The 22,372-nt window shown below is 32.1% G+C and overlaps 1 protein-coding gene across 1 annotated transcript in view; it reads right to left on the reverse strand.

Moving 5' to 3' along the window:
- Positions 1-3,797: 3,797 nt before the first annotated feature.
- LRRIQ1 (leucine rich repeats and IQ motif containing 1) overlaps positions 3,798-22,372 on the reverse strand; it is a 189,557-nt gene continuing 170,982 nt past the window's right edge. Inside the window, 3 exon segments of the mRNA XM_030819891.1 lie at positions 3,798-4,114; positions 16,056-16,116; positions 19,159-19,291. Coding sequence (XP_030675751.1) covers positions 3,962-4,114; positions 16,056-16,116; positions 19,159-19,291 — 347 coding nt within the window. The 3' untranslated portion in view covers positions 3,798-3,961.

The following is a 22,372-nucleotide window of genomic DNA, read 5'->3' on the forward strand; positions in this document are numbered from 1 at the left end:
CCGGGCTTCCTCTTTAATCCAACCTTATATTACTTACTTCAGTATATGGAACCTCTGGCCCAGACAGACTCTTCAGCGTTCCACAATGATACATTCATATTTTATCCTTTACCTTTGCTTAAATGGTTTTCTTCTACCTCTTTCCTTACTTAAATACCAAATGTCATTCTAGGCACAAATCATGAATAGTGCCTTTAAGAAGTCTTTCTAAGTCACTTCAACCACTATAATTGCTTCTCTTCTGAGCAATGTTTTCTGTCACATTCAGAAAATTCAATACCATATTAAAAAGACTAACTTTTCATAAGTTTAGATATAACCAAAGAAGAACCTCAGGAGGGTCTGATTACTCACTATTACAGCGGTATTGTGGGTTTTCAAACCCCAGCTAACTGTGAAAATGGAATGTATCCTGGAAAGTACAGAGATAATCAGAAGGAGGCACCTGGAAACCACTCGTGGGTATGCAGAGAGCAGTGAGCATTCAATAAATGACTCTTGGATAATTTAATGATTAAAAATTATATTAATTTTTGTTCTACTATTTTACTAACTAAGCTTTATGTTTTAGTCCATAGAAAAATAAAAGACGATATATCACTGGATTTGGAACAAAAACAAAGATAAATTCAAGTTGCTGCTCTTCTTTGCTAATTTTTGTGTGAAAAGCAAATTAGTTAAATTCCTGTGTTTCATTTATGTTAGCTGTCAAAGAAATATGATCATTATACATGAGAAAAGATAAATAAAGATAATGTATAAAGCTATACATTGCTCTAACAATAAAAGTATTATTATATATTGCAATGCATACTTTAAGCATTAAATGAGGAAATTAATTGAGAAAACTAAAATCATTTAGTAAATTCAAATATTTTGACTAAATATTATATAAATGAGGACATCTCTTGCTATGTCCATTTTATAAATGATAATTTTTGAATGAGAATGTGATCTCCTTCATAACTTTGTAAACCATAAAAAATATTAGAAATCTAGATAGCAGAAGACTGCTTTGGCCTCTTTGTAAGGAAATAGTAAAGCCTAAAAGGAAAGGGACAGAAAATTTAGGAAGTTTTCTAACAAAAGACAATATTGCCTGAGATGACCAGTATGTTAAAAGTATACTCCTCCTTGTCTTATTATATTTGACACACAGAAAAGGAAGACAATTCTACTGTGGGGTTGTTTCGTAATGACGCAAGAGAATCACCAAACGTACAACAACAAACAATGAAGACAACAGGTACTATTCTTTAGGACCCTATAATACCCAAGGCAATATATCATATGCTTTATGTATGTTTTTACTCAATTTTTCCTCACTGAAACTATGGTATAAACATTACTATTCTCATTTTACAGACAGTAAACTTAATGTTAGAGGTTAAACAATTTACCTAAGGGCACACAACTCATATGTGATGGTGGAACTGGGATTTTAAATCTGAACTTATCTGATTCCAAATAATACACGTTATAAAATTATAACAACACTAAAAGAGAAATATCTAGAAAAGTTCAAAGGATCAAAAAGAGTTTTACAGCTGCGATCCACAAAGTACTTCCTAGATTTGGCCTGCAAAGCTAAAAGAAATATTTTATTAATAGCTTTATAAGGTGACAAATTTTGAGAGAGAGAGAAAGCTAAAGGAAAGAGAGCTTTCAAGATACCAAAGCTGCAACTGGTTGACCCAGGGCCACGGAGGCCTATGGCCCAAGGACTTTGATTTCCACAGAAAAATAGACTAAGCCAAATATTTTAATTAAGCAACTAAGAGTAGGTTTCTTATAAGCTGAACCAATTAGACCATGTGCCTAGATACTTGAGACTTCCGTACTTTAGCCCAATAGATGCTTCTTATATAACTGTGTTTAGGTGGTGATTATAAAGAACACTTATTAAGCATGGATTTTGTACCAGTTTGTGTTCTAACCGGTATGCATTTGATAACAACAACTCTACAAAGAGGTGCTTCTATTATCATTCCTATTTTAAAGATTAAGTCCTCATTCAAATCCAGGCAAATTGACCTCAGAGACCACACTCCTTATTATTATATAATACTAAAGTTGTTACAGTTACTTAGCAACTACAGTGATTAAGCAAGTAGTATTTGGTTCATAATCATTTTATTATTTTTTAAAAACTTCACTTTTCTAAAGTAGTTTGCCTTAAATTGTTGCTTATTAACACATTCAGAGATTAGTAGTGTTTTCAGTAATATTATTTGTTGACAAGTAGTTGGAATTACAGTGAGAACTGTATTATTTCAGCTTCTTGGAGAATGTGTTAAAATGAACTCTATATAATTATATCTCTAAAATCTATAATTAAAATCATGTAAGTGAATGATGAAACTTGCATATTTGAAAATAGTTGCTGATTTATTGAGCTATTCATGTGCTAACATTCAGGTAATACATTATAAACAGAAGTTTTGAAATTCTAAAGTGAAAAAGCAATTTTTTGTTTTTGTTTTTAATTTGTTTATTTCTTACCTACAATGCTCCAAAGTGATATCATATGAGTTTGTAATATGCAATGCATAAAATTATCATTATTTATTAATATATATTGACACAGGCTGACTACTTCTGAAATGGAATAAAGATTTTGAAATTTGATTAAGTTAGTACATTATGTTAAAAACTAAAAAATTTATATTAAGTGAATAATTTAAACTTAAAATATTTATTTCTTAACTATATTGACTAGGGCAACATTTCAATGACCAGATTCTATAATCATATAAGAAAAATTCAAGCTCTCTAAGGTTTTTGAAACTTGGAAAATATTTTAAAATTAGACATATTAAAATTACTATTTCAAAAGTAAATTAAAATTTATCAAAATGAACTTGCATGTATTAATAAATATAAATGATTACAATCTAATAAAGCCAAGTACTTGGATGAAAAGTGAAAGTCAGATAATCATTTTGAAGTTTTCATTTATCTAGAGAGCGCAATCTGGATCACTGAATTTTTCACTTTCAATCAAATATTTATTTTGTATTTGTGTGTGTGTCTATATATATATGTATATATATAACTATAATACCAATGAGTAATAAAAGTCTTTCAAAAATAATAATTATAAAGACTTAATTACGATTAAGTCTTGAGTTTCACTATATATTGGGGAAATTAACAAAATGTAATATTAAGCAAAACATCTTTTATACTAATGTATTGTCACATTTTAGAAGAGATCTCAAACTCTCTAGGGTTAAATAAGGACTTTGAAAAAATCTTTCTCGATCCCCGTAAGATACCACAAGATACAGATATTTTTTAAATGTTTACATTTTTCAGAGTTAATAATTGCAACATAATTCTTGTTGAAATCATTATTTTTATATTCTCTCTCTACACGTATATAACAAATATGTTATATAAATGTATTATATATTTAATATATATGTATATTTCTCACCAAGTTAAAGGTAATAGATGTGTGTGACAGGTTTATGAGAGTCATCATTAATAGACATAATCAAACTCTTACATATGCAAAGGAAGTAGTTTTTGAAAGCATGTCTTCTGACAGTATAATATTATTTAAAGCTCTTCTATTTAAAAAAATTATCTCTGGAAATTATCTTTACATACAGTATCTATTAAATCAATGGCAAAAGGCCAAGACACACTACTTTCATATATAAATCTAACATTTTACAATTAGTCTAAAAATTATTTTAGAATTAAATGATCAAAGAATTCAATATGATTCACAGGGTGTGGGGGACAGAAGATATTGAATACAAATACAATTAAAATAAAAACTGATGCAGTTAATTTTAGAAATAATTTAATTTTGTTTATATCAAAAGAGGATATTTAAAGAAAGAAAAAATTTAAATACACATTTTTGGGCAGTTCAGGTTGCTGGCATCCTACCCCCTATCTGAAAAAGAATGCTTGTTGGCATTAGGTTCCATCAATTCATTTGTGATTTCTAAATTAATTTTGAAGGAAACCACAACTTACTTGAAGATCCTGCTGAGTGTCTTTGTGCCTGATTTTTTTTTTCTCTGTTCACAGACAAAGCACTTCCACTGGTCATGGAAAAAAGGCCTAAATCCGTGTCTTCTCTGCTTACAAGTCTTGCCTGGGAGCAATGGAAGAGAATATATACAATCATGAAACAAAATATGGCATTTTCTGAATGCAGCTCACATTACCCCAAATAAACAAACAGGCTCTGTCAAACAACCTTCTTCAAAATGATACCACAATCCTTTATTGCAGCCCAAGCAGAACAAATGCACTATGTCAAAGTGTTTTTTGCAAATAAGAGTCGATTGTAAAATTGAGGATTGCTATGTGAGTCTGTACAACAAAAGAAAACATTTTAGTACAGTAATTTTGATGAAAATCAATATCAAAGGTAGCTGATGAAACTTTAAAGAGCTTAACATTATTTATTTGCCAAGTATATTATTTAATTTTTAATTTTTAATTGAATGTTAGACATGTCGTATGGGGTTATTTTTTGCAAAAATTATATGTTGCCACTTATATGTATTAGTCTTATCAATAAAATTCTCTGAAATGCCTTTCATCCCATACTTGCATACAATTAAGCTACAGACAATCTTTACCTTCTCATTAAAGCCACTATCAATATAAAAATATTATATTTAATTCTAATTTTGGGATAATTATAAATGTATAGATATTTCAGGACATTACTTAATGAACATAAAAATTATTTATTTTATCTCAAATTGCCTTTGAACTTGTATTACTTAGACTGAATCTAAGTGCCAAAAATAATTGCTTCTTACCTATAAAACATTGTTGTACATAATGTTGAATATCATTACATAAAGATATATTAGGATTCAGTTCTGAAATAGGGAGAAATGCCATGAGGGAAAGCAAAGCAGCCTCAGAGTAGCTGGGATTTAACCAAAACCACACTATGCTTGAAATCCTGTGAAAACGCATTGTTCTTAATGTTTGATGTTAGGAAAACTTAAATATAGCAAAATAAAAGCATAAAACCACCACTGTGGTTAAAAAGCTGTCTCCATAAGATGAGCTACAAAGACTCAAGGAACTAGAATCCAAAAATGATCCTCTTTAAAATTCATATATTTTCCCTTCACCTTTACATCCCCCTCCCACCTTCTTCCTACTCTTAAACATATGAACTTACATTTATTTATTTATTTATTTTAATATATTTTTCCAAATTTATTTATATTTTCCCTGATTTATTTGGTCTTAATTGACAAACAAAAATTGTATACATGTATCATGTACAACACAATGTTTTAAAATATATATACACTGTGGAATGGCTAAATTGAACTAATTAACATATGTATTGCCTCACATACTATTTTTAAGTAAGCAAGGATTGCTCTTGCTGAGTTCAGAATATAAACCATTGTATAATGTCAATCATTTCCTAATGTAACTGGCTAAGTAATATAATGACATTGTTAAAAAACCTCAGTAGAAAATATTAAAAAAATAAATAAAAATCGTTTCCAATTTACGCTTGTGATTTGTATGAAAAATGTTATACATTATTTTTGAAACGTATTTCAATAGTATACAAGAGTGCATGTCTAACATTAGAATAGCTGCATTAGAAAAGTTCAGTCAATGGTAAACCTTAAGAAAAAAACAGTCAAAAGTTAAGGGGAAATATCAAAGCAATACCACAATTTTGGAGAGGCTACTTAGATAACAAGAAAAAACATGAGAACCACATAAGGGACCCACCTGAAGACTAAAGAGGCTTTAAGATTATAAGCCTTAATATTGTAAAATGAGGTTTATTTATTTAAATGTAATGACATAATCTCACTACACCTATTTAGAAAGTAGAATTCCCACTCTCCCCTAAATAAGACAAAACCTACAGTCAAGAAAATATTTGTAAATAAACACCTTCCAAAAAATTTATTATCATCTAAGTCATTAACATCCAAAGATGATTTTTTCCAAAGTAGAAAATAACTAGTGTCAGTTACTAATTTGGTCAATTATATAGGAAATAAACTTTAGAAGTAAAATTATCGGAAACACATGGCTTCACAATGATGCCATTTAGCAGCTTAAAAGCAAACCTAGAAATTTCATAAATGGGCTAGTTAAATGTCTTTCAGTGAAGCTGGCACAGCCATATGCAATAACATTTAGATCTTACTTTTGAAAACATTGGCTTCCCAACTAAACATCATTCTCTGCTTACTGTTAAAAAATAGAGAAATGGTAAAGAAGATATAGATTTTCTTCAGTGTCATGTAAATTGTATATACAGTCGTCCCTCAGTATTTGTGGGGATTTGTTTCAGGACTTCCACAGATAACAAAATCCATGGATGCTCAAGTCCCTTACATAAAATAGAGAATTATTTGCATATAACCTATGCATATTCTCCCTTATATTTTAAATAATCTCTAGATTACTTCTAATACCTAACTAAATGTAAATGCTATATAAATAGTTGTTATACTCTATTGCTTTTTTATTTGCATCATTTTAATCGTTGTATTGTTATTTTTCGTTTGTTTGAATATTTTCAATCCAGAGGTGGTTGACAGATATGGAGGGCTAACTTAAAAAACCTGAAGACAATTGATCGCACATTCGACATGTATTCTATAAAAGGTATGTTGGATTCCAAAATATTGCAATATTTTTTATGGTTATAATATAATAAATAATCTCAAGTTAATGTCAGATAAGAATTTTCTCACATACAACATAATGGCAAATACTTATTAGACTGTAATTTTGCAAAATTCTTTTAGGTATTTGTTTTTAGAACAGATCTCTTTTATCGCCCTACCTACAAGGTTTGTAATTGCCGCTCTCCCCACTTCCGCTCTATAATTTCACAATGAAATGAGGTATGTACATTTTGGGACAGGACTTTCCAAGCATTTGGGTTCTGATTCACCTCCAACTTTGGCAACTTAATTAAAAAAGATATTCTCTCTCATATATTAAACAAGAGGGATTTCCTCCTCTTCTACATTTTTTTCATAAACAAGATTTTATTAATTATTAATTTTAAAAGTATTGTCTTTTTGGAAGTGAAGATATGCAAAACAGCACACATAAAAGCAAATGTCTATATACTTGTTACCCAGATATTTCTTTATAAAGAGAGAAAGCAAGTTTTATAAAGATGAAGTCCCCTTACATGCTACTTTGTTTTTCTACATATGTATCAAACATTTTAGAGTATTATTTCGAAATTAACATAAATGATATATTTTCTGCTGCTTGCTTTTTCCACTGTACATTATACATGTGAGATCTAGATTTAGTTCATTTATTTTAACTGTTAGAATAATTTGCAAATTATGGCAAAATTACAATATATACTATAAATATATCACATAATTATTTGTAATATCTAGACATATGAGTGATTTTAAAAGCTTTTTAACTTCATGTAAAAAAAACGAATTATGCATACTCCTAAATTCATAATACATCATCTTTTCACAAACTCTTTTTCTTATGTAATAAGACAGATGTCCTGTTATATAACATATGTAGGTAGGGAAGGCACTTTAAATATTTAAAAGACATAATGTACATGCCGTAAAGTGCAAAGACCTTAAACACGAAGTTCAACTCCCATAGAAGTTTAAAACTCCCATATAAGTTACAAAAAATAGCACTGAGTTTCCTATGCACCCTACACTCAGCATGCCTCAATGACAACATTTCACATAGCCAAATCGTGATCAACAAAACCAGAAAACTGACACTGTGTCAATACTATTACTAAACTACTGACCTTATTAGGACTTTGCTAGCTTTCACATGCACTAATTTTTTCTTGTTTGCAGTTCTATGACATTTTATCATATGTATAAATTATGCATACATATATGTATATATTATGTATTGTATTAATATGTATAGATTCAACTATTATCACAATTAGGACACAAATCTGTTCCGTCTTCCCAAAGAAACTCTCTTGTTCTCCTTTACAGTCACATCCTTTCCCCAATCTAAGCATGGCAATTAATCACGTTTTCTCTATTACTATAATTATGTGATTCTTAAGGATGTTACATTAATGAAATAATACAGCATGTAATCTTTTGAGATTAGCCCTTTTTAACTCAACATAACGTTCTTGAGATCGATGGAAATATTTGTATATGTCAACAGCTTTCTTGTTTATTGCTTTTTAGTTGTGTGCTGTATGTCCATTGTATGTATGTACCATCATTTCTTTATTCTTTTACCCATTCAATGAGATTTGAGTTGTGTTAAGTTTTGGCTATTACAAATAACACTGCTATGAAAGTTTATGTACAGTTTTTTGTTTGAATGAAAGTTCACTTCTCTAGGAAAAATGCTCAGAAGAAGAATAATTAGGTCATATGTTAAGTGTATATTTAACTTTATAAGAACCTTATAAAGCTTCTGAAGGTACCAGAGTCTTTACAAGCTTATAAAGCTTATACAGTTTTTTTTCTCCAGAGTGGCTGTTCCATTTTCATCAGCAATGCATGAGAGATACAATTGCTCTGCATACGTGTCAACATTTGATAATTTCAGTATTTTTTATTTTAACTACTCTAATGGGGTAGAGTGGTATTACATAGTGTCTTTAATTATTTCTCTGAGGGAACACCTTTTCATTTGCTTTTGACAGAAATAAAGAGTATGAATGTTTCTCCGATAATGTGGTTTGACTTTTCATTTCTCTTTATTTTCTGAATTGTGTCTTCGTAAGGGCAAATGCTTTTAAATATGAACTATAATCGATTTATAACTTTTGGTTTAGGCTTTTTGCCTATGCCAGGTTTGTGGATGTATCTTACTGTTTTCTTCAATAGGTTTTATTTTTATTTATTTGATTATATTTTACTTTTTTTGGAGACAGGGTCTTGCTCTGTTGCCTAGGCTGCAGTGCAGTGGTGTGATCTCAGCTCACTGCAAAGTCTGCCTCTCTGTTCAAGGGATTCTTGTGTCCCAGCCTCCTGAGTAGCTGGGATTACAGGCACGTGCCACCATGCCCAGCTAATTTTTGTATTTTTGATAGAGATGGAGTTTCATCATGTTAACCAGGCTGGTCCCAAACTCCTGGCCTCCAATGATCCACCTGCCTGGGCCTCCCAAAGTGCTGGAATTACAAGCGCGAGCCACCGTGCCAGGCCTCTTCAATAGGTTTTACGATTTTGGCTTTTAAATTTAGGCTCATGATTAATCTTAAATTCATTTTTCATAAGATGAGAAGTAGGAGTAAAGATTCCTTTTTCATATAGTTATCCAGTTGTCCACACTATGTGTAGAAAGGGTTATCTTTCCCCCGCTTGAATTGTTTTGATACTTTATAGAAAATCAATTGACCTTATAAGTGTGGGTATTTTTCTGGACTCCCTATACTTTCTATTGATAAATTCTTGTATCTTAACACATATATAAATATATATACATACATATATATGTGTGTATATATATATATACACACACGTGTGTGTGTGTGTGTGTATATAAAACAGTCTCAATTACTGGGGATTGATAGCAAGTCTTGAATTCTGTGTAGCATGAGTCTTACTATTCTTTTTTCAAGATTGCATTTGCTATTCTAGGTTCTTTCCATTTCCATACACAGTTTAATATCAGTGTGTACATTTCTACCAAAAATTTTACTGGGATTGCTTTGAATCTACAGAACATTTGGAGAGAATTAACTTCTTACAATTTGACTTTTTCAACTTATTTATAAATATGGTATATCTCTGAAATTTTTTAAAGCAGTGCTTTGCAGTTATTAGTGTACAGGGCTTGCACATTTCAATGTTAACATTTATTTTTAAATATTTTCCATTTTTTGACACTGTCATGAATGAAATTTTTAAATTTAATTTTTAAACTTTATTGCTAATATTTAGGAATGTAGCATATTTTAAATTAATCTTTATTGTTTGTCCTTAAGTAAATTCACTTATTATGTCTAAACTGTTTCTGAGGATTTCTTAAGACTTTTATGTACAAGAAGATGTCATCTGTGAAAATCAGATGGTCTTCTTTTCCAATCAGATTTTCTTGCCTTGTTCCTGATATTCGGTACAAAACATTGGGCCTTTAACCACTAAGTATATCAAGTTAAGAAAGTGTCTTCTAGTCCTAATTTTCTATGAATTTTTACCACAAATCTATTGAATTCATGGTAAACATTTTCTGCATATATTGAGACAATGATTTTTCTCCTTTTTATGTTAATGTGGTAAATTACAATCCTATTTTTACTAGATATAGAATTGAAGGTTGACATTTTTTTCCTCCACTTTCTTCTGGATGTCAATATTTATGATCCATAGTGAACCATAATCCTTACAAATGGTCCCCTGTATATCATGTATACTTTAGCTGCTTTAAATTTTTTTCTTTCTTGTTGGTTTTCAGCAATTTGATTATGATATGCATAGGTGTAATTTTTGTGTTAAGCTTTTTAAATGTTTTCTCATATTTCTCACCAAATTTTAAATGTTTCAGTGATTAGTTTTCACATATTTTTTCATCTCTAATCTCTCTTCTGGAAAATCAACAACATATCTATTAGCTTGCTTGCTATTATCTGACAGAGCACTCAAGCTTTGATTTTTTAAAAGTTATTTTTTCTCTCTCTGCCCCACTTTGGAGAGTTTATCTTGCTTTGTTTCTGAGTGCACTTTTCTTCCCAATGTCTAATTTATTAAGTCCAGCCATTTTTTTTTCAATTAAGGTGAAATAGTTTTCAGTTCTAGATTTTCTATCTTATTATTTTTTAAGTTTATTTTCTCTATTAAGATTTCAATCTGTTTCCTCAACATTTAGATCTCTGAATATATTTATAATAGATGTTATAATTTGCAGGCAAGAATCTTAAAAAGGTTATCTGATTTGGTTCTAGTGATGATGTTTTTTTCTTACAAGTCTCATTTTCCTGCTGCTTTGAAGGATTAGCAATTTTTTACTGCACACTGGACACTGTAATTTCATTTGCTGAATCTGTAGATTTTGTTAGCATCCTTTAAACTCTGTTAGCTTTTATTCTAACAGAGGCAGTTTTTATTCTAGCAGGCAGTTGATTAACTTGGTCTTTTTGAGGCTTACATTTATGTTTTACTATGTGGATCTAGAGGAGTTTTTAATCCAGGGCTAGAGTCACCCCTTCCTGAAGTTTAACTTTACATGGTCTTAACTAAATGTCTGGGATGTTCTCCACTGTAGCAGGTCAGAACTCCAATGTTTCCCGGTTTTGATTGGTCTCTAGAGTCTCTTTTCAGTTCAGATATTCCCAGTAGCTGTTCCCTTCTCGACCTCAATGAGTCACATAGTGCACTATATACAGAGCTTAGTATTTGGCCAAAGACTTAAGGAAATCACTATACCAATTTTTGCAACACTTTCTCTAGTATTTTACCCTGTAAATACCATTTATCTCAGCAACTCTGAACACTCCTTTCTCTCTTTCTTTTCAACTCAGTGAAACTACTGAGCTCTCTTCAGGCTTCCCTTCCCTCTGCTGAAGTCCAGAAAGTGTTTCCAAGCTGTTACCTGAATTGACTGTGGAACTCATGTGTTTCTTTTATCTCAGGGATCATAGTCCTGTGCTGTCTGTTTTTTAACTTATAAAATAGTTGTTTGATTAATTTTATCCAGGTTTTATAAAAACGTTTTCCTTCAGAAGGACTGGTCTATACTACATCATAACTCAAAGCAGAAACAATTAGGAAAACAAATAAATTGGTATTAAAATTTTGGTCATTAATTTTTAAACACAATAATATGTAATTTAAATATATCTATTTTCTGCATGGTTTTAATCTATTCCTCTTGCCTGCTTATTGTGTTTCATAATATATATCCAACCAATTATTCATTTATTTAATAAAGAGTTCTTAAGTTGCCTCTAAATGTGTATAAATAATACAGCAACACACTTCTTGGTATATATTCTTTGATGGCTGTATGTAAAAATAATCTGGGATATATATATATATATATATATATATGCACACATACACATACATATATATCCAGAAATATATATACACCAAAAAGATATATATATATCCAGAAATATATATATATCCAAATATATATATGTATCCAAAAATATGTGTCTCTTTTTCCTTCAAGAATGGGCTTGCAGACTAATAGGGTATTCAAATACCTACTTTAATAAACACTAACAAGTTTCTTTCCAGAATGACTGTACCAGCTTCTAGTTTCACCAACTGTACACAAGGATTTTCACATTGGTGACATCCCTTTGCAATATCCAGTTTTCCAATTTTTGCCATTTGATTAGTATAGTCATAAGACATCTTAATTTTAATTTTCATTCCTCTCATCTGGAAACCGAGCATCTCTTCACATACATTTGCCCATTTAGGCATCATCTCTGTGAACCACCAATTTATATTATTTTTCTAATGTATTCACTGGGTTACCTGAAAGAGATCTTTTTATATTTAGATATTAAGCTCTGTTAAATGAGGCACTGAAAACAGTAGTCATATACCTGTTAACCTTTTCTATAAAATCCTTAATACAAAGAGATATTTAATTTAACATAGTCAACTGATATTTTTGCCATATAGTTTGTACTATTCATACCTTTTTAAAAATGTATTTTTAACTGCTAAGTTGCAAAGATATTATTCCTTGTTTTACCTGTTTTATAGCTTTACCTTTCATATTTGGATCTTTGAACCTTCTGAATTCTGTCCACTGTTGTAAAAGGTGTGCATGCATACTCCTGTATTTTTTCAATGCCATTTAGTAAACAATCTCAGCTTTCCAATCTTTATAGTACAGAGTCATAGATCTATTCCTGACCTTGCTATTCATTTCCATTGGTCTATTCATCCATTCCTGTGCCAGAACCATAAAGTTTGCTTTAGCTTTTTACTAAGCCTTTATGTCTTGTGACACAACTTGCTATTCTTTTTCAAAGTTGACCCACATATTCTTGGGTTTTTAATCCTCAATACACATTTTAAGATGAGATTTATCAGGCTTGCAACAACCATTGTAATATTGGATGAGATTTCTTCTAATGTATAGATTTATCTGGGTACAATTGATACATTTTCTAGACTAAGTCGTTGCAATCACGAATACTAAACTTGCCTTGATGTTCTACCTAGATCATGTTTAACAACTGAGTGAGAGATAGTCACTGAGAAAACGGCAGCCTGATGGGTCTCAGCCAAATCCCTGTCTGAAAATTGTCCTTCGCTGAAGAGAGCTGCCTTATCAAAGTCACACCTTCTCCTGAGGAGATACAGGAATATTAAAGCCTGGTCCTCTTGCCTCAAGCTAGGACAACCCAAAAGGGTCTTCCCCGTCTCCAGACCTCGCTTTCTCTGATGCATCTCTGTTGAAGGTCACCATTTTCCTCTGTTCATTTCTGCTTCTTTCATCTCTCACAGGAGTTGTTTTGGAAAGCTCTGCTGAATAAACTCTCTGCATTCAAACATAAAACTATCAGAGTATGTTTCCTGGGAAACCTGAAATATAATTCTGTCTCCTGCAGGAAAATTCTGGGGTTTGCGGGATCCATTTAGTCAATTGAATATAAAATTGTCTATATATTTGACATGACTTCTGATATATTTTTGGACGTAAAGAAAATGATATTTTGTTTCCATTTTTCTAATTCCTGTCATGCAATATGCTTTGCTCTTCCTTGAAAAACAGAAATGTTATTTACTAGTTTCCTCAATATCCAGAATTTAAATGTTTGATAATGCCTTATTCTTGCCTTACTATTGAAGGTTACTAAAGAGTATTCTGGATGATACTCATCCCTATAATTAAGAAATAAAATCCATTGTCTTTTGACATTCATTGCTTCTGATATGAAGTTAGCTGTCAATCTAATTATTGTTTCTTTGTAGATAATCTTCTGATTTACTAAATTTATCTTTTATAGTATCCAGTCTAGAGTGTTTATAAATGAAATTTTTTATTTACAGAGTTTATAATTGGTTTGCTTGCATACCCATCTGTCCTTTCTTAACATTTGATTACTTTCGTTTCATAATTTTCTGTCCTTTTATGGAGTGTTATTATTACATTTTTAAGAATCTTATACTAGTAACAGTTGCAGTGGTTTTTTCTTTCTGTTTTTACTTTTAGTTTTCCTCCTACTTATAGCCTTGTACCAATTGTGTAATTATCTGCCTCCAGTTTCCTGGCATACGTGGGCAAGTGGGGTGCTTTCATTCCCCAATACTCTTCTAGATTTCTATTCTGGTCAGCTCTGTATCCTTTTGATAAAAGCCACTGATGCCTTTCCCTGCATCCACTCATTTAAAAAAAGAGACATCTGGATATTTCTATTCCACTACCATTTACCTTGTTTTTGTGTTCAGTTGCATCTCTTCAATGTGAAAGCAAAATGTATTATTGTAATGTATATTATTTATTTGTATATAGTGGAAGATAGAGGAGTATGGAAAAAGGATTAATATCCTTGCATTAATCTCATAAACCTATTATGATCAGTAATCTATCCCATCAGCTTTCATTCATTTTTAAACATGGAAAAATTAAATATCATAACTTTTTTGTTTTTTGAAAGACAGTCTGACTCTGACATCCACTCTGGAGTACAGTTGTGCAATCTCAACTCACTGCAACTTCCATCTTCTGGGCTCAAATGATCTTCCCACCTAAGCCTCCCAAGTAGCTGGGGCTACAGGTATGCACCCCCATGCTAGCCTTTTTTTTTGTATTTTTGGGGGTAGAGATGGGGTTTTGCCATGTTACCTAGAGTGGTCTTGAACTCTTGGGCTCAAGAAGTCTGTCTGCCTCAGCCACCACTGAAAGTGCTGAGATTACAGGCCTAAGCCACCATGCTTGACCAAAATATTATATCACTTCTTTATCCTTGCATTCCTTGGCAGATTTATGATCTCAATTCTTGTTCTAAAGTGGCCACTAACCAATCTGCACCAAAGTGTTAATCAATAATATGTGTAGTGTTAATGGCCTAAATTAGCAATTTTCCTGGATAATCCACAGGCCACTTTCTTAGAGAGGTCTCTATTAAATGCAAGAAGATATTTGCAGAGTAGTTATCTCAAATCTGTGCATAGATTCCAAAAATATTTTCCAAAACACATGCAATTTAACTAGCGACTACCTTAATATTTGCTTCTCTTTCAGGAAAATTCCTTGCATGAGTTGTTCATGAAAATGATGAATATAACTGGTCTGGAAATCATAATACTCATTTCATTCAAGAAGCACATGATCTTTTAATATACAATTCTATAAGCCAAGCTAAATTATAATCAGTTTTTTGGTGAATGCAGAATCTGAGCAAGGGGTAATGATTGGTTGTAAACTTAGGGTCACCCGATGCATCCATTTTTGCCTACCAAAAAGGCCACACACTTCTGTCACTGGTCAGAATACTCTCTTCTCTGGAAATTTCTAGAAACACACTGAAAAATTCTTATTTTATGTGATCAGTTTTCCTAGACTCCAAATTGACCATTCTCCTTCTGCTTACATAGTCTTCTTTCTAGTAGCGTATAGTGCAATTGACTTTAGCAATGCACATACAGTTATACTGCATAGCGTCTTTATTCTGATCATTATGTTTAAAACCTGGTTGTACCAAAAGCTCCAATATTTTACACTTTATTACATAGAGTGGTTGAGCTTACAATTATTTGTTAATTTTTTATATGGTTGGATTTTCTGAGTAATGAGGGTGCTTTGGTATTTCCTCCAGTTATAGCATACAAATTCTACTCTTCTAAAATATCCAAGAAAAAAGTTTCAATTTTCCATCCAGAGTAATTTTAAAGTTGTAGGATGCTAATATTTTTACATCTGCCACATAAAATTAACATTTTTAAGCAATGTCACATTTTAAATTGTATTACAAGTCAAGAAAAGATGTTATTAACACATGATATTTTGATATTATCCCAAATAGATACGGTTGCGATATTTTCATAGTTTAATTATAAACATATTTTAAAGTGCCATTTATTTGAGCACTAGTGTCTACAACATTTTTCTGTAACTTTAAGCACATTTCTTACCACAAGCTGAACTCTTCCACCATTAAGTACATCTGGATCTAACTCAGGCAAAAAGTGATTGCTGCATAGTGACAAAAACAGAAAGTATTTTATAATGTAAATGTAGAGGAAGCATATAAAAGAAATGCCCAACTAAAAAGCTTGAGAGAAATTCGTTATTTACAAAATGGAAATAACAGTTTTCTTAAATTAGGTTACAAGTAAAAATAAGTACAAATGTACATCTTTCCCTAATTAAAAAAAATTAATTTGAGATAAAATTCAATTTCTAAATAATACTTCAATACCGCCCTTCTTTGTCAAACATAAACACATGCAAAGAGCCACAATTGATTAGTACTACTAATGATGGTTAACAAATTATAGAAAATTTAAACATTTTACTTGTATTTGCTTACATGTTTTAGTCATCTTTTCAAAAAAGTAAAGTTTCCTACTTTTAAAATAGCTCTAGTGTGTTTAATGTGTTATATTAATATTCAAAATAAAATTCTGTTTAAAACTAGAACAATTTGGCTTTTCAAGAACTCTTGTCTTTGAAAATAATTTTTTTCTTAAAATATGACTACCTATTTAATGTATTATATTTTCAAAGGAGAAAGTTTATTAACAATTGCTTATTGTTTAAAATTTTATATATAACTTATTTATGAGTAAGGGTTATTGTTAAATATTTAAGTATATCAAAATTTCATCATGAAACATTTTTCTTATATTTTTCTTTACATTACATCTGTTCTAATGTTTTTAATTTTCTGAACAAGACCTCTTATATCTGGTTAATAGAAATAGTAAGTTATGGATTCTATTATTATACGTTTGTTTATAGTTCTAAGGATGCTTTCTCTTATGGTTTGGATGTAGTCTCACCAAAACCCATGTTGAAATTTGATTCCCAATGTAGCAACGTTGGGTGCTGGAAACTAGTGGACAGGTGTTTGGGTCATAAGGGTGGTTACCTCTCATGAATGCCTTGGTGCTATTCTTGCAATGAGTGAGTTCTTGTTCTTGTTAGCCTGGATTAGTTTTGGCAGGACTGGATTAGTTCCCATGAGAATGGGTTGTTGAAAAGCCAGTATACTCCTTGGGTTTTGCCCCTTCATATGTGTCTATTTCCCCATTGACCTTCCACCATGTTGTGACCCGGCATCAGATACCAAGCAGATTTTGGTGCCATGTTCCTTGAACAACTCAGCCTGCAGAGCCATGAGCTAACTAAACCTCTTTTCTTTATTAATTACCCAGTCTGAGCTATTCTATTATAGCAACACAAAACAGACTAAGATACTACCCTATTAATTAAATCAATTAATAACAACATAAAATAAATTGTGCTTACATTAATTTGAATACTTAGTAAGATAAAAATTCTCAAATATTGATGCCTTTATTCCTACTTTTCTGTTCACATTACAATCTGACATAATTCAGATCATAAAGTTTTATTTTCATTTCCATGATTTTTCACATTTTTAAATGAATTAAATGGATAAAATTGATCACATATTAAAGTTAGGTTTATATATATTATTAAAAGAGATTTGTTTTAAACCTATTTTGACTTGCTGTTAAACTAAGTTTTAACTGTAATAATTATAGTTTTTTGTTTGTGTGTTTGATACTCATGTGAAACAGTTACTACCCACAATGCCTGGAAATATTTCTAAAATTGTCTTTATATTCAATATTGGCTTACTTTTTTTTTTTTTGAGACGGAGTCTCGCTCTGTCGCCAGGCTGGAGTGAGCAATCTCGGCTCACTGCAAGCTCCGCCTCCCGGGTTCCTGCCAGTCTCCTGCCTCAGCCTCCGGAGTAGCTGGGACTACAGGCGCCTGCTACCGTGCCCGGCTAATTTTTTGTATTTTTAGTAGAGACGGGGTTGCACCGTGTTAGCCAGGATGGTTTCGATCTCCTGACCTCGTGATCTGCCCGCCTCGGCCTCCCAAAGTGCTGGGATTACAGGCGTAAGCCACTGCACCCGGCCAAGCTTACATTTTTAATAAATGCCTATAGTAACACTTTTACTCTTTTGTGGATATATGTAGCTAAAACAAAAATCATGAAAACTTATGTAAAAATATCATCTCTGGACTTTTATTTCCTTCAATCTTTGGTTCAGGATGCATATATGCTTTATATCATATTGTTAGGGGGTGGATTCTATCCCCTAAAATTCATATATTGAAGTTCTAACCCCTAGTACCTCAGAATATGGCTGTACTTAGAGATTGGAAAGAGGTAATAAGGTACATAAGATCATACAGGTGTGCCTTAATCCAATATCGCTGGTGTCCTTATAGGAAGAGAAGATTAGAACAAAGACAACACAGCCTAAGGGATGACAATGTGAGGATACAGCAAGAAAGTAGCCATCTGCAAACAAAGGAGAAGGTCTCCAAAGATACTAAACCTGCTGACACCTTGATCTTGAACTTTTAGCCTCTGGAGCTGAGTGAGATAAAATAATTTTCCCTTGTCTAAATTACCCAATCTGGTATTTTGTTATGGCAGCCCTAGTAAAATGGTACATACACTAATATAACAAAAATTAATTAAGCAACTTTTAGATTTAAGGTACCTTGTTGCTAGAGAATATAAACATTTGATATCTTCAACCTTGTAGCTCACCTGTACACCATGAGTTAGAATTATTCTCTCTCTATAAAAGAGGAAACTGAAGCTTTGGGGCATCAGTGAAATTAATTACATGACTAGTAAAGTGACAGCCACAGGGTTGAATTATAATTTTAACTGTCAAAATTACAAATAACAAAAATAAAGCAAAATAAAACACAACCTATAATATACATGATATCTAAAAACATTTAATGAATACCACATTTTTTACTTTGTAGAGTAGAATTATTTTTGTGGCTCATCTGTTGGTTTTAAGTATTACAGAATAGAGTTGTTCCCAAACATTTCAGGGTGAAAAATAGGAGTAATTAAATCTATTCTATATGAAAGGCCTTTGTATTACCTGGCAACGTAGCATATTGGCCTTTGGCTATAAAGTCATGTTTGTTTTAGCACAATTAACCTAGGTTTCAATTTTCAAGATGTGTTTACAATACAAAAATCTAATTTAGAGGAAATGACCTCACCATTTCATATTTCTGGAACTAGTCGTTTCATGAACCCCAACCTGTGTGTGAAGCCATTGGTATGTATATTCTCTATTCCTTTCTAATTTTTCACTTGCAGTGGTATCTTTGTGGATAGAGTCTTCTTCTATACCTGTGAAAGAAATATGGAACATGTATTTGTTATTTAAAGAGATCAAACTTTGGCCAACCAGTTCCATCTGTGCTAAACATTTTATCACAAGAAAGAAAAAAATGACTAACTTATGAGAGCTAAATCTGTAAGAAAACTAATGTCAGTAAGAAAAGTAATGTCAGTCACAGATTATCTATTTTTCCTGCTTAAGTTTCAAACCCATCTATTTTGAAAAAAATAGTTAAAATCAATCACCATTTATAGGGCTTGTTTTTGAGTTTTTAATTAGAAAAATCAGAGACTTATTTTTTGGTAGACTGTAGAATTCTTCTAATATAAAAACATCTGTTCCCTATCTGTCTTTTCAGGATTAAAGTCTAATTGTTTTTATACCACTCTTATCCATATGGAGAATTTATAAATTATATTGAGTGTTTTTGAACCTGAATTTTCATTTACATAAAACTGAGCTTGCTTTGTGTAAGCTACTATAGTATTTCATGAATATCAGAGTTACACTGAAGACTAGTTGTTTTAAAGCCTTCCTCCATGGACTTGATCTTTTAGACTGCTTCATTTTTGGTTTGGGGCTTGTTGGCTTCATAAACTTGATTGATAGTACACCAGAGGGAGACACCTCTTAAAACCTAAATCATAGTCATCAACTCAGAACAATCCTGTAGTTTAAAAACCTGACATTTAAAATGTCAATTTATTACTTTGAAATATTCTTTTGTTATAGATGTTTGTACACAAGAAGTCTACATATTTGCAAGTTGTTTAGAAAACGAATAAAGCATGGTGCAAAATCTATTTTGAATAGTCTGTGCATGTACGTGCACATACACACAAGCTTAGCATGTGTCATTCAGAATATGTTGAGGACGATATATCTAACATGTCTTTCTTCCTTAAAAGTTACTGTTGTAATTAGTGAAATGACTCTAGTTTTCAATTTAAACAGATGTTGAAGCTAGGTCTCTGGAAAGCTTAAAATCTGGATGCTTTGGGTATCTAAAACTCTGTTACTTAGTAAAGTTCCTATTGCTTCTTATGAGACCTTGTGTTTCTAAAATGACTTCAGCCCTTGAAACCTGAACTTAGGCCAACTCTTCCATAGTTGCTACAATTAGAGGAACAATTGCTTCACATGAGGGGATTGGCCATTGAATCCATGAGCAGACTCCATTTTCATAAACAGCCTTATAATTATACAAAAGTTCTTTGTAGATTCTGGATATTAACCCTTTGTCAGATGGGTAGATTGTAAAAATTTTCTCCCATTCTGTAGGTTGCCTGTTCACTCTTATGGTAGTTTCTTTTGCTGTGCAGAAGCTTTTTAGTTTAATTAGATTCCATTTGTCAATTTTGGCTTTTGTTGACATTGCTTTTGGTGTTTTAGTCACGAAGTCCTTGCCCATGCCTATGGCCTGAATGGTATTGCCTAGGTTTTCTTCTAAGGTTTTTATGGTTTTAGGTCTAACATTTAAGTCTTTAATCCATCTTGAATTGATTTTTGTGTAAGGTGTAAGGAAAGGATCCAGTTTCAGCTTTCTACATATTGCTAGCCAGTTTTCCCAGCAACATTTATTAAATAGGGAATCTTTTCCCCATTTCTTGTTTTTGTCAAGTTTGTCAAAGATCAGATGGTTGTAGATGTGTAGTATTATTTCCAAGGGCTCTATTCTATTCCATTAGTCTATATCTCTGTTTTGGTACCAGTACCATGCTGTTTTTGTACCAGTACCATGCTGTTTTTGTACCAGTACCATGCTGTTTTTGCACCAGTACCATGCTGTTTTGGTTACTGCAGCCTTGCAGTATAGTTTGAAGTCAGGTAGCGTGATGCCTCCAGCTTTGTTCTTTTGGCTTAGGATTGTCTTCCCAATGCGGGCTCTTTTTTGGTTCCATATGAACTTTAAAGTAGTTTTTTCCAATTCTGTGAAGAAAGTCATTGGTAGCTTGATGGGGATGGCATTGAATCTATAAATTACCTTGGGCAGTATGGCCATTTTCACAATATTGATTCTTCTTATCCATGAGAACTTAAACAAATTTACAAGAAAAAATCAAACAACCCCATCGAAAAGTGGGTGAAGGACATGAACAGACACTTCTCAAAAGAAGACATTTATGCAGCCAAAAGACACATGAAAAGATTCTCATCATCACTGGCCACCAGAGAAATGCAAATCAAAACCACAATGAGATACCATCTCACACCAGTTAGAATGGTGATCATTAAAAAGTCAGGAAACAACAGGTGCTGGAGAGGATGTGGAGAAATAGGAACACTTTTACACTGTTGGTGGGACTGTAAACTAGTTCAACCATTGTGGAAGTCAGTGTGGCAATTCCTTAAGGATCTACAACTAGAAATACCATTTGGCTCAGCCATCCCATTACTGGGCATATACCCAAAGGATTATAAATCATGCTGCTATAAAGACACATGCAAACATATGTTTATTGCGGCACCATTCACAATAGCAAAGACTTGGAACCAACCCAAATGTCCATCAATGATAGACTGGATTAAGAAAATACAGCACATATACACCATGGAATACTATGCAGCCATAAAAAAGGATGAGTTCATGTCCTTTATAGGGACATGGATGAAGCTGGAAACCATCATTCTGAGCAAACTATTGCAAGGACAGAAAACCAAACGCCACATGTTCTCACTCATAGGTGGGAATTGAACAATGAGAACACATGGACACGGTGGGGAGCGTCACACACTGGGGCCTGCTGGGGGTTGGGGGGAGGGGGGAGGGATAGCATTAGGAAATATACCTAATGTAAATGACAAGTTAATGAGTGCAGCACACCAACATGGCACATGGATACATATGTAACAAACCTGCACGTTGTGCACATGTACCCTAGAACTTAAAGTAAAAAAAAAAAAAAGGGAAGTAGAAAAAAATAATTACACAAAAGTTATAAAACACACTCAAACAAACGGAAGATTTGGCATTGCTACACGCTGCATTGGGTCTCTTTTCTAGTAAAACCCCAGCTACTGATCTGGTTTCCTTAGTGACCAGGCCAGACGTTGGATAGCACAGTGACAGAAAACAGTGATGACTCAGT

Source organism: Nomascus leucogenys, chromosome 10 (assembly GCF_006542625.1).
Source record: "Nomascus leucogenys isolate Asia chromosome 10, Asia_NLE_v1, whole genome shotgun sequence".
NCBI lineage: Eukaryota > Metazoa > Chordata > Mammalia > Primates > Hylobatidae > Nomascus > Nomascus leucogenys.